This window comes from Polypterus senegalus, chromosome 6 (genome assembly GCF_016835505.1).
Source record: "Polypterus senegalus isolate Bchr_013 chromosome 6, ASM1683550v1, whole genome shotgun sequence".
NCBI lineage: Eukaryota > Metazoa > Chordata > Cladistia > Polypteriformes > Polypteridae > Polypterus > Polypterus senegalus.
Genome location: NC_053159.1, coordinates 105,566,017 through 105,582,522, shown reverse-complemented (window position 1 = coordinate 105,582,522; position 16,506 = coordinate 105,566,017). Strand labels below are relative to the sequence as shown.

At 36.3% G+C, this 16,506-nt stretch overlaps 1 protein-coding gene across 4 annotated transcripts in view; it reads right to left on the bottom strand.

Annotated features, from left to right (window-relative positions):
* Positions 1–12,225, bottom strand: part of LOC120531362 (unconventional myosin-XVIIIa-like) — a 295,511-nt gene extending 283,286 nt beyond the window's left edge. For all 4 annotated transcript variants that reach the window (XM_039756696.1, XM_039756697.1, XM_039756698.1 and 1 more), the window contains exons 1-2: positions 12,018–12,225; positions 7,360–8,529 (exon numbers count right to left, since the gene is read on the bottom strand). In XM_039756696.1, the coding sequence (XP_039612630.1) occupies positions 7,360–8,391 (1,032 nt within the window). In that variant the 5' untranslated portion in view covers positions 8,392–8,529; positions 12,018–12,225. The remainder of the gene's footprint in view (positions 1–7,359; positions 8,530–12,017) is intronic.
* Between the last annotated feature and the right edge of the window lie 4,281 nt (positions 12,226–16,506).

The following is a 16,506-nucleotide window of genomic DNA, read 5'->3' as shown; positions in this document are numbered from 1 at the left end:
GATATTGTAAGGCTTTAAAGTTTAAGTCGGAGACTTGTACATCATCAAATTTGTGTTGCCATCAGGGAAAAGTAGTGTTGCCTCCCAATGAAGAGGCGTATCCGCGAGAATTAAAAGATTTGTTGTTTGGTGAAAGTGAAATCCACAAACACAAGTCGGGGAGCACGCACTGGTACAGTGCTTTGACGCACCCACCACACGATGAAACAACTCGGGATCCAGGTTGGCAACCCCCTAGGCAGACCAGTCCCACGTTTCGGAAATGACCCTCTATCTGCCGCAGCCAGGTGTTATGTGGGCGACCCCTTGGCCTGGTCCAACCACTCGGGTCCCCAACAATGAGGATCGTACGAGATGGATCACCCTCTGCCGTAGTGCTGTAACTGACGCTCCCTCACAATGCAGGTAATTTGCCTCATTTGGGGCAATTATTAACCACCCAGCCCCAAACGTTAATATCAGGGTCAAGTCATCAATAATTAATAAATGGTTGTCACTGACACTATCTATAATATCAGACCACTAGTACAATTCCAAAGGAAAAAATTATAAAAACTGATATTTGGGAACTGTGCTAAAAAACATCAAGTCAAGTCAGAAAAACGAACTTGTCAAGACTATGAAGCTAGTAGATCCTTCTTCATACTCTGGAAATCCTGTGCCTTTTGTACATCCTGGAATTCCTTACTTTAAATTTGAGAGCAAATAAATTTCCATTTTTTTTTTTATTACTGTTGCACATTTCAAACAATACAAATCACATGAGTCTCAGGGTAAAGGAGCTTTCTAATTTTAAAGTGAACATGTTCCAAGACAGAAATAACAGCTTACAGTGTTACTCACAAAATGTGATGAAGGGAAAAGCCTTACATTTTGACATTTTAAAAGAGTTTAAAAAGCATGACAGATTTCTTTGCATGTATAATTTTGTTTTACCATTTTACCACTTATGTCAAAATATAACAGAATATCAAAATTGCTTTGCTTTTAATAAAATAACAAATATTGCTTAAACCTAATCTGAACAAATCTGAAATCTAGGAGGCCCCACCAAAACTGATTAAATTTGGCCCTGCAATTGCTAAGCAGTGCATCTTTCAAACAGAAATTCAAAGCACACCAGACTTATGACACTACATGTAATGTACTGGCTGCAATTTAGTGTCTCAAAGTGAAAACCAAACTAACAAGTGCTAAATCTGTGGTGTTCACTGGATTTTTCAAGACAATGGAGATTCTATCTGAACAAAAAATAAAATGAGACAACAAAATAAAAAAAAAACTTCTGTTCTGTTAAAAAGCCTTCTTTCACTTCTCATCAATGTGAACTGCTTTGCCATGGCACTGCTGCAGATAAATTATTTATTATCTCACAATGAAAATCTCCCATAGATCTTCCTTCTAATTCCTTTGGAACTGTCTAGCTCTTGGATTAATGCAGAATCTTTAGAATCCATTGAGAATTGGTACACTTCAAAAATTAAAACTATTATTTGGGGCCCACTGACATTTCCGTTCTCTCGTAGGTTGCAAGGGGTGCTTGATTATTTTCCTCCACTTCATCTACACCTTTTGTTCATTTTGAGTTTGCTGCTAGACTACGTGGGATGTGGGGGGAGAGTTTGGAGAATGGAATGGTACAGGTTGTATAGTGTATATATCTAGTTTTTCACCCTTTCAACTAGGATTAGGCAATGTTTAAAAGCGTCAGGTCAATCAATTTACCATTAAATTTGCTGGTTGATGATGTTATCACTGTCAGTGGGGCACCACCATTTTAACTAATGCTGCATTCCATTAGCCTCAGAAACCGGATGTTGGCGATGGGAATGATGTCACACCTGACTTGACCGCATTCCAGTAAAACATTCAGAAAAGCAATACAGACACCTTCAGGGAAACCTTTTTTGTACTTTCTCTTCCAGAATACAGAAAACTACTAAACAACACATTAAGTGGTATTTTGTGCATCCAAACACTGTAGTAACATGTCCACAGATGAAGGTTTTCAGATTTCATTGTGTATGTCACCATTTTGGATCTGACGTCATAATCAAAATAAGACAGATAAACTCCCAATTCAAATGAAGCACAGTATAAGTAAATCAATATTGGCATTCTGTATTTCCTGTAATTTTTAATTTGGCCACATTGTGTTCTCATTATTAATAGCTTTGTACTGTCAGAAGGTATTAGAAGTACTTTGTTTAATATACAAAAGTATAACGGACAAATTGGTGACTAAGAAGAAATCTTGTCACTATGCCAATTCTTTGCAGTCAAAGCAAATAGCATATAGTTAAACAAAAGATTAACCAAAGGTATTTCTTCATTAAGAAAATAACTTGCATCATCATTTGCACATACACTATCCACCATGTTTACTCAATGCTACGAGCACAAGGGCTAAAGGCTTGTCTCACAAGGTACTAATTATTATAACATACCATAGATATTTTATTCACAAAAGCCTTCAACTCATCCGAAACAACAAACTTAACTGGTGCAGGTGATGATGAGTTTTAGCCAGGAGTGATATTTAGTAATAACCGTTTTGGTTGTAATAATCTGTATCAAATTCTTTTAGGGCAGAAATGGGAATATGTGATCTATTGATTGCACTGCTGCACTGAAAACCCCCATCTCCTTTCAAAGCCAACAACAATTGTATAGAGCTGCTTCCCTTGTGGGTGACTGATATATGTCTCCTGCAGAGCAGATCACAGAACACTGGCTTATAGATGGTTTTCTAATTCGAAAAAAGACAGAGTAATGTGTTAAAGCAATCACCAGTGTCAAGATGCCATTATGCAGCTGCAAAATGCTTTTCAAAAGGAATACATTTTAAACATCACATCTTTCCTTCTCAGAAGAGGTTGTAACCTTTCACAGTCCTGTAGAAAACTGTGAGGCAGTGCATACAGAGACTTGATAACCAATCATGGTCATTGAATAATAAAAGCAGGATTTTATCCTAAAAGTCTCAACTCCATTCACACATTCAGACTGACCACAGCAGACTTGGGGCTTTGGCTAGAGCATTCACAAAATATCCTCTACCTCTCTTGTCTTCACTTAATAATACTGTATGTTGCAGAAGGCTACTTTCGTGAGTTTTATTTATAAGTTAAAATGTATAAAGCAAACAAAACTCTGGCACAGCCATCAGGTTGAACCCCACAAAAGAGGCAGTTGTCAGATTGCTAATTTTCATTTGCAAGAGAAAGTTTAATCAGAACTGCACTGCTACAGATGCAGATTTACTGTAGTTAAAGCCAAATCTTTTATAGGGACAATTCTGCATGAGTCTAACATTTTAAAGTTTATTTTCCATTAAGTGTTAACAATCTACTAATGTTTCTGGTAGGTACTAAAGAAAACACATTTTACAACAGTAAATGACAAATACAGTATGTCACTTGTTAGTAAGATTGAGCTGTAAGTACTTGTTATAAAAGAAGCTTTAAAGAGTTGTTTGAAATAAGATGTTGCAAATAATAGTTTTATGGATATTTATTGGTGTGTTGAATACCATGGCAATAATATTATGAAATTTGAACTCAGATTTATTTTTTCCATTACCTAAAACAATGATAATAAATTTAAACATGAAATTCAATTTTTGTTACTCAATTTTATTTGCACAATAAATTTAATAACAAAGTGATTTGTGATCTTCCAAACATTTTGCACCACAAACCTTGAGTTCTGGTAAACACAATTTTGTATACCGTAAGCAGAATTCATAAGAAGATAACTTCCAGTTTAACTGCCATTCCTAAATGAATACATGTTCAATCTGAGTTACTTAGATTTGGTGCCATTGTTAAGAGGGGGAGGATGAAAATTAAATTTTTAACATAAACTAGTTCTTTTTTTAGTCCCTTTGGAAATATTCTGACATAGATTCTTGTCAGTACATGCATATGCACATTTAAAGGACACTGATCATAAACACTTTTACAGTAAAACTAGCTCAAATTCCATTTAAACACCTGCCTATCATATAGCACTTTAACTACTTGCTCCTCTTATTTGTGTGCTACTTTTTTGTAGATTCTGTATAAAACAGCTGCTTAGGGATTATAGGCCAAGGTTCAAATCCCCATTGAACAATTACTCACTTTGCATTACTAAAGAAAATGGAAATAGAAGCTATGGATAAAACTCTGAATAACATCTATTTCAGTACATGGTGGCTTGCAAATATTTCATATATAAGAGTTTTAATACCAAGCCAGTTAAGGATAATCTGATTTAATTGTAAAAAATGTAAATGATCTTGCCTTACTCCTGCAGGCTTTATAAAGCAGTTAGACAAAATTAATCTGTTTATGAATGAGAAAAAAGTTAACAGCAGGATGCCCAGGCCCCAGACCACTTGTCTGCATTGCCTTTTATCAGCTCCATGCAGTTTCCTATTAATAATTAAAAAATGTACACAACATTCTCCTACATTAAGCAGAGGTTGTGCACAAGACAATGCAGACAAACAGGAAAACAATTAAACAAGCAGTTTTCCACCTTTGAAGCAGTGGACTGCAAACTACATAAACCTTATCTATAAAAAGGTAAAAGTGCTATGCTAAAGGCTATTTCAAAATAATTACAACAGTACATAAACTTTTATCTTTGCTGCATCTCAAGACAAGAAATTAATCACATCCGGACTTAAAGTGAGTAAGTCATGCAATGAAGTCTTTCAAAAAGAGAGTAAAACCATAATATATTTTTTAATCTTGTTCACACTTCAAAACAGCTAAAATTATTGGAGCCTTCAGCTTAGTATAATGAGAAGAGAAATGTGAGATGCTATGCTGGGGCAACCCATTGTCATATTCTGATGTGCCCATTTACTCACTGTCCAGAACTGCAAGTCTTGGTACAATACAAATGGATGGGCATCTCCACAGCTGTAATTAAATTACGTAATATTTTGTTTTCCAATCTCCCCAGCTACAACTCACCATCTACACAATGCAGCTTTAGTTGTCTTCTGTATTAAACACAAGTACATAGATCACATAAGTGAATAACAGCTTACATAGATCAACAAATGTAGTACAGTATTGCCTAATCCTGTAAAGAACGTTTGGGCTCTAAGCATACAGAAGATTGCTAGTCACCTGTTCTTCTATAACTTGTTAAACCTTAAATAAAGATCATGTGCAAGTTTTTGTGTATCCTTTTTTATTTTACAGTTTTGTAATGATAATAGCATTTAGTTACAATTTCTATAAACTGTGTGATGGGTAAAAGAGCTCTAATTAAATATTGCAAATCCAATAGCTTAATAAGAAAATTATTTTTGTGCAAGACAGAGTAGTAACAGATAGGATTAAAATAATGTATCAATGTAGCTGAAGCAAAGCTTTATTTACAATTATAAATTTCAAAACTGAAATAGACATGCAATACACATGCAAGATTTCTTGTTTCAATTTTTGTTATCCAGATTGACATTTCAGCAACTAGCTTAGTAGATGCATACTTCAGATCAAGCATGGATTATACAAATACACCAGTCTATTTTATAAAACTAAAAGAAGCCTGAATGGTATAGATTAAGAATATTAATGGATTATTTTTGCATGAGCAGAAAATGCCATAATTTAAATATTTAAACTCAAAAAATACTGATACTTGAAAAAATATATACTACCTATAAAATGTTAACTATTTTATTTTAAATAAAACCAGATCACTGTGATTGTAACATAAAACACAAACCTACTATAAACCAAAACAAGGTTCAACAAGCAAAGAAAAAAATAAAGCATATCACATGGTACGCTCATATTAAATCAGCAGAAGACAGACAGCAGACACCTTCTGAATCAGCACTTTACCAAGCAATACATCTCTACCTGCTAAGATTTTTTAAGACTGTTTCTAAATGAAATATCAACTAAGCAAAAAATGAATCTTTCAAAGGTGTTTTTTTTTAAATCAGCTCTCCGAAGAGAAACAATACTGCGCTAGGATATATTTGTTATGTTAAAGGTGTGTCAAATGGTTAGAAACTTTCAAATAACTTTGTACCTACCTGAGCCTGATTGGGCCTAAATTGATTATAAATTGCAGACTGGAATCCCAAACAAACAGACAATAAGTGGTACAGATGCACAGCAAAACCGTATTCACAACAATTTTAATGCCATAGCAACACAGGGATTCATTTAACTTTTAAAGTTCTACTGTAGATAACATACTAACTGGTGACATTATCACGCAGTATGATAATTTAAAAACACAGGCTAAACATATGATTTAGAAGATTGTGAAAATGTAAAGAAAGTGTACATCTCTTAATTTAATTCCAACTGAACAGACATACAGCAAAAATGATGAGGTGATAAAGTCTGTGACATAATACAGAATGGTAACCACCTCCTAACAGAACATTCTCAGCTCTGGTAATTTAGGGAGTACTGCAGCATCAAAGCTATGATTTTTTTTATATTCAGAATTAGTAAATATTATGAAGAGCTGAAAGCACCATACTAGCCAATTAATACTTTTTATGACTGCTGAATGTTAAATTAAAAACTGCAAATGTCAGCAAACTACATTCATAATATACTTTATATGATTTACTGTGCTCAAATAATCTTCTCTAGCTTTATATTTGATTCCCAGTTTATTCAATGCTGAGAAAACGAAAGAAAATGATAATTGTAAAGCAGAAGCTAAAATGGAAAAAAAACTTTGAACATGAACTCAGTTATCAGTGTTAATATTCTACAGTATTTTGCCATGTAGAAATGAATGAAACACATTAGACATACACAAGCTTCGTTAAAGCTAAAGGATACTGGAAATAAAATTCAGCTGCTTCAAAAGACAACAGAAGCACAAAGCCATGAAATAAGAGTGGCAGATTAAGAAACAGTAGACCAGTGCACAGCAATAGCTATAAAACACTGTAAAACTGTTATATATTGTATAGTAAACCAAGTAGACATTATACCTGTTAAGAATCATAATAAAAATTGGTGAATCCAATGAGAATTTATATGAAGAAATAAGAGCATGTAGCAGTCTGAACTTATAGCAAAAAGACACAGTACCTGATTTGAAGTAATGGTACAGAGACTTTAATGAAAGTGTTTTTTTTTTTTACTTGCATTCTAGATGTTATCTTACTTGATTCACTCCTCTAAATAAACCATATTGCACAAACACCATACCTTTATCTAAGACAAGCAACACAATGTAGCAGCCAATTTTCAAGAAGTACCATTACCCATAAAAAAAGAAATTAACATTGATAATGAAGAACATAAATAACTAAACAATAACTAAATTCATAATCAGAAATGTCACCTGATTTAATAAAAACAAATTAATTATACTTACATCAAAGGCCTCTCTACGTAGGCCTTCACTGTTCCTCAGCCAGCAGCAGCTCAATTCACTGAGTTCCAAAATGGGTTGAACCTTCAGGCGGACAGTGTCTCCAGATTGTCGAATCATCTCCACAATCTCATCACGCGTCTTATTTTCCACATTCCTTCCATTAATCTCCACAAGACGGTCTCCAGGGACCAAACCTAAAGCCAGATCTTTTGTACCTGCTCCTGGCTCAGCAAAATGAACTACTTTGCGGTAAACTTGTCCATCCTGACCTCTATCCAGCATTGTTGTCCGACGCAGTGAAAATCCAAAATCCCCAGTGTTTCTTCTTTGCAGCTCCAATTCACGTGGTTCTGGTGGCTGAGGTGTAATAACAGCTGGCAATTTCAGATCAGCTGGAAACATTTTGTCAACTACCTCTGGTATCTGCACTCTGGTTTGTTTTGACTTTATAGTAGGTGAAGGAGTTTGCAGAGCTTGGATATTTTGCTTCAACTGACCATCAAAATTCTTGACTTCCACCTGAGGCGATGGAGTTGTAGAATTATGTTCTGATGGAGTAGAGGTTTCTGATGGGCTTTCATCTTTGCTTTTCTGAGAAAAGGAAAACCGTTTAATGATTTGACCCACCTGGGAATTCTGCTTTGCAAGTGAGCCAAATTTGGCTGCTCTCTGAAGCACTGAGCCTCGGATAACATCTTGGTCCACCTTAAGGTCATCACTGGAACTTGCGGTGCTAAGCTGTCCAGAGTCCAATATAACACTACCCCTGTTACTGAAGCTGTCGGAATCAATGTCAGTCAAATTAAGCTCAGAGCTGCTTGCTACTTTGATTGGAATTGGGTTTGAAATCTCAATTTTTGCCTTGGAATCCCTCTTGGAACTACGATTAAGGTTAAAAAATCCCCTTCTCAAACTTATCTCCTCCAGGCTCTTCAGCTCAGCAGCAGACATCCTTTCCTTCTTTTCCCTCTTCTCCTTTTTATCCCTCTGACCACCACCTTTGTCTTTGTCTTTTTTAATAAGATTGAACATGATGAAATTTAAATTTCTTCTTTTTTGTTCGAATTATATGTGATATTCACATCAAATGGTACCCGACTACAAACTAAGAAGTTAAAAAATGTCTCCTCTCTCCTCAACATGTAGATGGTCACATAAAGATAAATAGACCTGGAAAAAAATGTATACATATATTTTAAATATTTTTAGATTTTGCAGTTTTTGAATGTTTCAAGTATGAAAATAAACAGTAATATAATTTATAAAGATGTACAAAGAAACTTTCATACCAATAAAATACAAGCTTTTAAAGTGAAAACAGCCTAACAGTGAAAAATGTGTGAGAAGCTTCATTTGCCTCCACACTATGTTCTCAAATGATTGTGGTTTCATTTTCAGTTAACTAATAAATTTGTTTTATTCACCTTAGCAAAATCATTTCTTGTGAACATAATATGGAGGTAGCAAACATAAACAAAAGGCAAAGTGAGTCCTTGGAGGGTAGGGATACGAAACACAATCTGTCCTATATACATTATCACAAGTTAAAGAACCATAATGCAAGTCATTGTAAACACAATTCACAACTCAGTCCAAATGTCATTTAATTTTTAATAACAGCAGGTCATAACTTACAATTCAGCTGTTGTCACTGTGTATAGTTAAAAGATAGCAATCCTTTGTAAATGCCTGTGTATCTGGTATCAAAATACAACATTGGCTTTGTTTAATTTAATATGGAGGCTGCATATATTGTGTCAAGGATATTTTTTCTCTGTGAGCAATCAACAATAAAACAGCCTTTTCTGCTTATTTAGCCTATAGACCTGACTGGCCAGTCAAGCAGCTCAATTTTTCACAATGCATGGAAACCTTGCACTTACAGTAGCTATTGTTCTAATAGTAGCTACTCAGAATTGTGTATAATAAATTAAATTATTCAAATAATCAGCAATGAAAGTGAGAAAATTCTTTAAAGACCAAGCAATTTCTGCACAACCTCACCAAAATAACCATAAAAGTAAAATCTTTCAAAAAACATGCAGTACAAAAAATGAACAGATTAATATTATACAGTGCCTGTTTACATTAAAAAATGCTAATCATATTAACAAATGTTACCAGCTGCTAGAAGGAAGACTTTACACACAGCAGGACAAAAGCAATACATTGGTTTATGTTAGTTCAGGGAAAGAAAAAACTTTCAATGAATTATTCACATTGTCTGCAGATATTATACTTGAATTGAACTCAATTGAAATGCAATTGTTTTTCCTTGTCTCCAGTAACATCCATCACTATCACTGGAGAAAAGTTTACATTTTCTGTACCCTCTACACTGTTAACGAGTGAATGCATACAGCTGGAACAGCTGTGTGTGTGCAGTGCTGCCCAGTACTGCTGTTATGGCAGGCATACTCCTGCCCAGAGAAGGCAAAGAAGAAGGGATGAAGACTGAAAATGTCAAAATTCCTGGAGTTGCAGCAGGGGGTGTCTACTAAGCTAATGCTAAGCAGACTACCTTCACTACCATTTTAACATGATTATTTTAATTTATTCATTGATTTGATTGTATTTAATTGTACTCTATATTTGAAAAATAACTGTGCATAGTCAAAAGGAGTGTTAAACTTACATAATAGAATTTGTAAAATAAGAGATTTTATAAATTTAAAATATGCACAAAACAATTACAAATTTCCTCCAGACCATACTGGTGGCATAAAGTTAGGTTGTGGTGTTCAGGCTTTTATTCTTTTTGCTACCACTTTTGCTGGAAAGTAAATAACAACACTTGGTTTAAGTGTGTGTCTGTTATTACTTTGAGCATTCAACTTACACATACTACATGTTTTATTTTATATTCATTTATATGATTCAACTTAATCACTAAATTATGTCTTGTTTACATCACATTACTTTTCACAATTTTATATCATCATAGCAGAACACCACAAACATCACCATATAATGACAGTATTGACAATCAATTATTTTTTGCAAAGTTATTCAGGACTGAGCTTTACAAAGAAAAGAAATTACTATAAAATGAGTTATAGGTCCAACAAATACTCATAACTGGTCAAATATCTGACATTCCAAACATTTGTTTCAATAACTATTTTTTAAAGAAGATTGCAGCCAAAGGCACTGAGAAATATGACACAGTTACATTAGAAATCAAACCATACTCTTATATTGCAAAATAAAATAAAAACCTAAACTTGGAAAAAAAATCAATACATGCAAATTAAAACCATGATTTGGGAAAGTAATAGGCAATAATTATATATGAATAGCAATGAGCTGGGAGACATACTTTTACTAATAAGAGATAAACTGCAACAGAATTTTTTTTTTTAGAGTTTAAATGACAAAAGTATTATATCGTACCCCTGCTGCCAATCTTCTTGCTTCTTCTTAGTTTAGGGGGTTTAAAGCTTGATTATGGGAATTCTAAAAACAAATCCTCCTTTAGTACTGATTTTCTATGTGTGTTAATCTTCTTAACTTTTGCTACTAAGGTACATTATGTGCCTTGTTGACCAGCAACACAAGGCAGGAAGCTCATCTGGCTCCACCGGATCAATTGTGTATGCTCAAAATAAACAGCCACAGCCCTAAGAAGAAGCCAATACCCTTAAGTCCCTACTACTATGATGTTTATAATACAATGTTTCACGTTCTGTATTAAAATGTAAGGTGTAAGGATTGTGCCAAATTAAAAATGTGTTTAACACCTGTTCACTGTAATTGCCATTTTTACACAACATACTAAACTTATATTAGCACACAACTGATAAGAAAAAGTAGTGGACCTCACTGGCAATTCCTCTAGAATTCCCAGAACAAATAAGGCCAATATAAACTTAAATTCCATTAAATATGTTTGATTTAGTTTGATTTATGTTGTGTGCCCTTTGCCAAATTTTGCATGCAAGATACATGGATTTGTAATGGCAGTGTAAAAATAAATTATTATTAATATACAGTATACCCAACACAGTACGTTTAGTAGTAAAATAAAAACTGGTTTCACGTTATGTAATGCAGTACAATTTAGTCCAGACAGAACCACTTCGCAAACCCAGAACTAAATGTCACACATGTACATGCAAACCCCACCCATCTTTCCCCATCAACCCACAACACAATCCATGAGTCACACAACTGCTCATCCGACAGCCTTAAGGCCATACCTGACCTGACCTGTGCTCTTGTCATCTCTCTGCCTCCCCTCAGAACAACAACTGAGCCACTCCTGTCTCGGCGACCCTTTCTAGCAGCCCTACCCACGATAATTTGTTGAAGTTGGACGCTGTTTAAGAAAAACAGCAGGTCATTTTGCCGCCGGGAATTGCCAGAGGATCCTTCACCTGCCCAGGTGTCCGGGCCTGGTGACAAGGAATTCGACTAATATGGGCGACAGCAAAGACGGGTAAAGAAGGTAACGCATGGGCCGTCCCAGTGACCTACATATGAGAGGTTCCGGAATCCTTCTAAATACAAGGAATGTCGCAAACACAGCCTCTGCATGCTACAGCGCGCCGCAGCCCGCACCGGCCTTTCTTATCACCGACTCCCTCGGCACAAAGAGCGGCTCCTCCCGGCCCTCCTCTTCCTCCTCCCGAACCCTAGAGTGCCTTTCGCATACTTACGTTCCCGTGAGGATGGACTCAGAGTAGCCGGGTGGGTCACTGTATGCGTGTGCGCGACAGTCCAGGAAAAAGCCGACGGGATGCGCAGCTCTATCCTGTCGGGAGGGACAAGAGTTACAATACCCGGAGAACGGCGGCAGCAGCAGCCGCAAAAGCAGCTGTGGAGTACAGCGTACCTCGGTACAACCCGCCTTCCCAAGCCTGTCAATCCAGCAACGAGCGGCGCTGTGTCCCTGGAAACGCGTGCGTGCCTCTCTTGTCTCGGGCACGTGCACGGCGTGTATGGAAGCCGGCGATTGTAAAAACGTGCTGGCTCCCGACACTAGCGAAGTCTTGCGCGCTACCCTGAAAACGTGTGTGTTCGCGGCGACATATCTTGTCACACCGGCGACTTCGCTGGAGGAGGGGCGCTTCTGGTTTGGTTGTCGGCACATAGTCTATCGAGTCATGCATCTGTGAGAAGAGAGAGCTAATTCAGTATTTGACTTAACAATACAACCAGGCCGGTGTACACCATCTCATGAAATAGGACTAATCAAGTCTCTATGATGTGTAGTGCTAATTTGGGGCCAGCCAGTACTTGAATTGGAGACCATCTAGGGAAAAACAGGGTTAATGCAGGAAGAAATGTTTGTGAGGCTAAAAATGGGTGCATACCCTTTTGTCTATGTGTGTAACCCAGTGTAGTGATGGGGACAGTCTGTTGTAAAATATTATCACCGTATTTCAGATGATATGTTCAACCGATGTTCTGACTATGTAGTCATAAAAGATGCCTGGGCAACCTTAGAAAATGAGTAGAGTGTTTCCCAATGTCTTGGCTACAATGCCTACCACAGCCTAGTCATTCTGGCTTCCTAATTATCCCTTGTCCCTTTTTGGCTGACTATGTCTCTCTTCCTTTTTCCACCTGATAATTTATGTGTGGTGAGCCTACTGGCAGAAGAATGGCTACCATCACATCACCCAGGTGGCTGCTACACACTGATGGTGTTTAAGTGGTTCCCAATTGTCTAAATAAAGTGCTATGAGTAGGTTAAAAAAGCGGCATGTACATGTAATTTTTATTATAATTATGTTTTTGTGATCAATTTTTATTGCAAGTAAATAACATTACAAATAGATAATGAACATTATTTTTTATTTTATTGTTAAAACAGCCCCGTCATATGAAAGAAAGTTATGTCAGGTAGGGTTAAAATCTCTCTCCACCCAATCCTGGAGTCCAAGGGAAAAAAAGTAAGAGGAAGGTTAAACGTTAAATGTTTTCAGTGTCTGCTTTCAGAAAGCTTTTCACTGAAAGCCACTTTTCAGGACAACTCATGGAAGCAGGATTAATCCTAGTTAAGGTTAGCTCTAAATGAACCAGCTCATAAAATCAGGCATACCACTGTCTGATGAACAGACTATCTGGGGATTTCCATCAAAAAGAAATGCAAAGTTTGGCAGCAGCATTACCTAGCAAAAATATCTGCATTTGGAGGGTGTCAAGAGCTAGTGCTGAAGTGTATAGCAAAATAAGAATGTGAGGAGTGCAAGGAAGATTATGATTAATTATATTAGTGAGAATCTGGATAATCCTCTTCTTCTTTCAGCTGCTCCCATTAGGGTTTTCCTCAGCGGATGAACTTTTTCTTTATCTTCCTGTCATCTGCATCTTGCTCTGTTACACCCATCACCTGCCTGTCCTCTCTCACCACATCCATAAATCCACTATCATCTGACCTTCTTTGTTCCTCTCCTTGACATCATACCTACCCATCACCTCCTCGTCTCCTCTGTTCCCTTAACCAACATGTCCATTGAAATCCGCTCCAATAACCACTTTCTGTCCCTTGGATACACTGTCCATTACTTCATCCAACTCACTCCAGAAATCTTCTTTCTCATCCATCGCACATCCAACTTGCGGGGCATATGTACTAACAACATTCATCATCACATCTCCAATTTCCAGCTTCATAATCATTACTCTGTCTGACAGTCTTTTCACTTCCAAAACACTCTTGACATACTGTTCCTTCAGAATAACCCCTACCCCATTTCTCCTCCCTTCCACACCATGATAGAACTATTTGAATCCACCTCCGATCCACCTGGCCTTACTCCCCTTCCATTTAGTCTCTTGAACACATAATATATTAACCTTCCTTCTCGCCATCATATCAGCTAACTCTCTCCCTTTACTCTCTAGCATTCCTGTAGATATTGTGACAAATATTTTAAATTTCAAGATCAATGGACAAAATATGAGGAATACATAAATCTTTACAGAAAGAGTAACAAAGCATTGAATATAGAAAGGAAACTAGCCATGAAATGGAAAAATCACAAAAAGGGATAGTGGGAAATTAAATGATATACCACACGATTTTAGGCCAGATCATAATTGCAGAAAAAAACAAGAAGCAGGGATATTATACAAGTTTTATCTCCTGTAATATGCACAGTCCAGCACCCTCATGGAACAGATCAGCGTGTTTACGAATATCACTGTAAAATATCAGTAAAAATGAGTTTGTAAATTGGAGTAAAAGTATGCCATTTCCAGTTACAGTCAATCTTTCATTCTACAGCATACCATATCTGCAGAGTACATGATAAAACAGGAGCCAAGAGAATTTAACTATTTTTTAAATTCATTTTAAAATAAAGTTACTCATGGAAAAGAGAAGGAGAGACATCTCCTTAACTAGCCAACAACAACAACATTTATTTATATAGCACATTTTCATACAAACAGTAGCTCAAAGTGCTTTACATATTAAAGAATAGAAAAATGAAAGACACAATTATAAAACAAAATAAATCAACATTAACATCGAATAAGAGTAAGGTTCAATGGCCAGGGGGGACAGAAAAACAAAAACTCCAGACGGCTGGAGAAAAAATAAAATCTGTAGGGATTCCAGACCATGAGACCGCCCAGTCCCCTCTGGGCATTCTACCTAACATAAATGAAACAGTCCTCTTTGTATTTAGGGTTCTCACGGAAGGGCTTGATGATGATGATGGTCACGTAGACTTCTGCCTTTTAATCTGTCCATCATTGTTGGAGCATCATGAAGCTTTGAGTAGGTGGTGGTGGCGCAGGCCACCACCACAAAGAAACCGGAAAAAGAAACAGAAAAGAGAGTAGGGGTCAGTACCGATTTTAGAGCCACCATGAATAGTTATTTTGAGGAAATTGAACATATAGAGTATCAGGATTAAGTTAAATTAAGATTAAAATGAAGTTATAAAAAGGCCATGTTAAAGTAATGTGTTTTCAGCAGTGTTTTAAAGTGCTCTACTGTATCAGCCTGGCGAATTCCTATTGGCAGGCTACTCCAGATTTTAGGTGCATAGTAGCAGAAGGCCGCCTCACCACTTCTTTTAAGTTTTGTTCTTGGAATTCTAAGGAGACACTCATTTGAGGATCTGAGGTTACGATTTGGAATATAGGGTGTCAGACATTCCGATATATAAGATGGAGCGAGATTATTTAAGGCTTTATAAACCATAAGCAGAATTTTAAAGTCAATTCTGAATGACACAGGTAACCAGTGTAGTGACATTAAAACTGGAGAAATGTGTTCTTTTCCTAGTTAAGATTCTAGCAGCTGCATTCTGCACTAGTTGCAAACGATTTATGTCTTTTTTGGGTAGTCCTGAGAGGAGTGCGTTACAGTAATCTAGTCGACTGAAAACAAACGTGTGAACTAATTTTTCAGCATCTTTCAGTGATATAAGCTGTCTAACTTTACTTATGTTTCTTAAGTGAAAAAATGCTTTCCTAATGATCTGATTAATATGTGATTTAAAATTCAGATTACAGTCAACAATCACCCCTAAGCGTTTTACCTCCGTCTTGACTTTTAATCCTAATGTATCCAGTTTATTTCTAATAGCCTCATTGTATCCATTATTGCGGATGACTAAGATTTCAGTTTTCTCTTTATTTAACTTGAGAAAATTACTATTCATCCATTCTGAGATACAAGTCAGACATTCTGTTAGTGAATCAATAGAATCAGGGTCATCAGGAGCTATTGATGAGTAGAGTTGATAAGCCAAGAGAGCTGGAGGTGGATATCACGGCAGAATTCGATTGGCATATCACAAATGTCCAGTGATAATGTTCTACAATGAAGTTATGTTTTAATCATGATTTTTTACCGTTCCAAATAAACCTTGATAGACAAGATCTGACATTAGGCCAGTAATCTGTAGTGGGTGAGAAAAGAGTCATTGAGCAGAAAAAATGAAATCATGGAACCACATTCATCTTCATGATTTATTTTTATTATTATCTTATTGTAATGGGTATTGCTTCTAGTGTCATATGTTGAAGAGGCGCCAGCTAACTGAATAAATACTCTTGATTTCTGCCTGACTGTTATGAATTATCTTCATTTCAGTGCTGATGTTCACTTCATTACATGTGTATTAAAGAAATCACCCATACAAAGCTTGCTTTATATTAGGCAATGCAATGTGAATAAGTGAT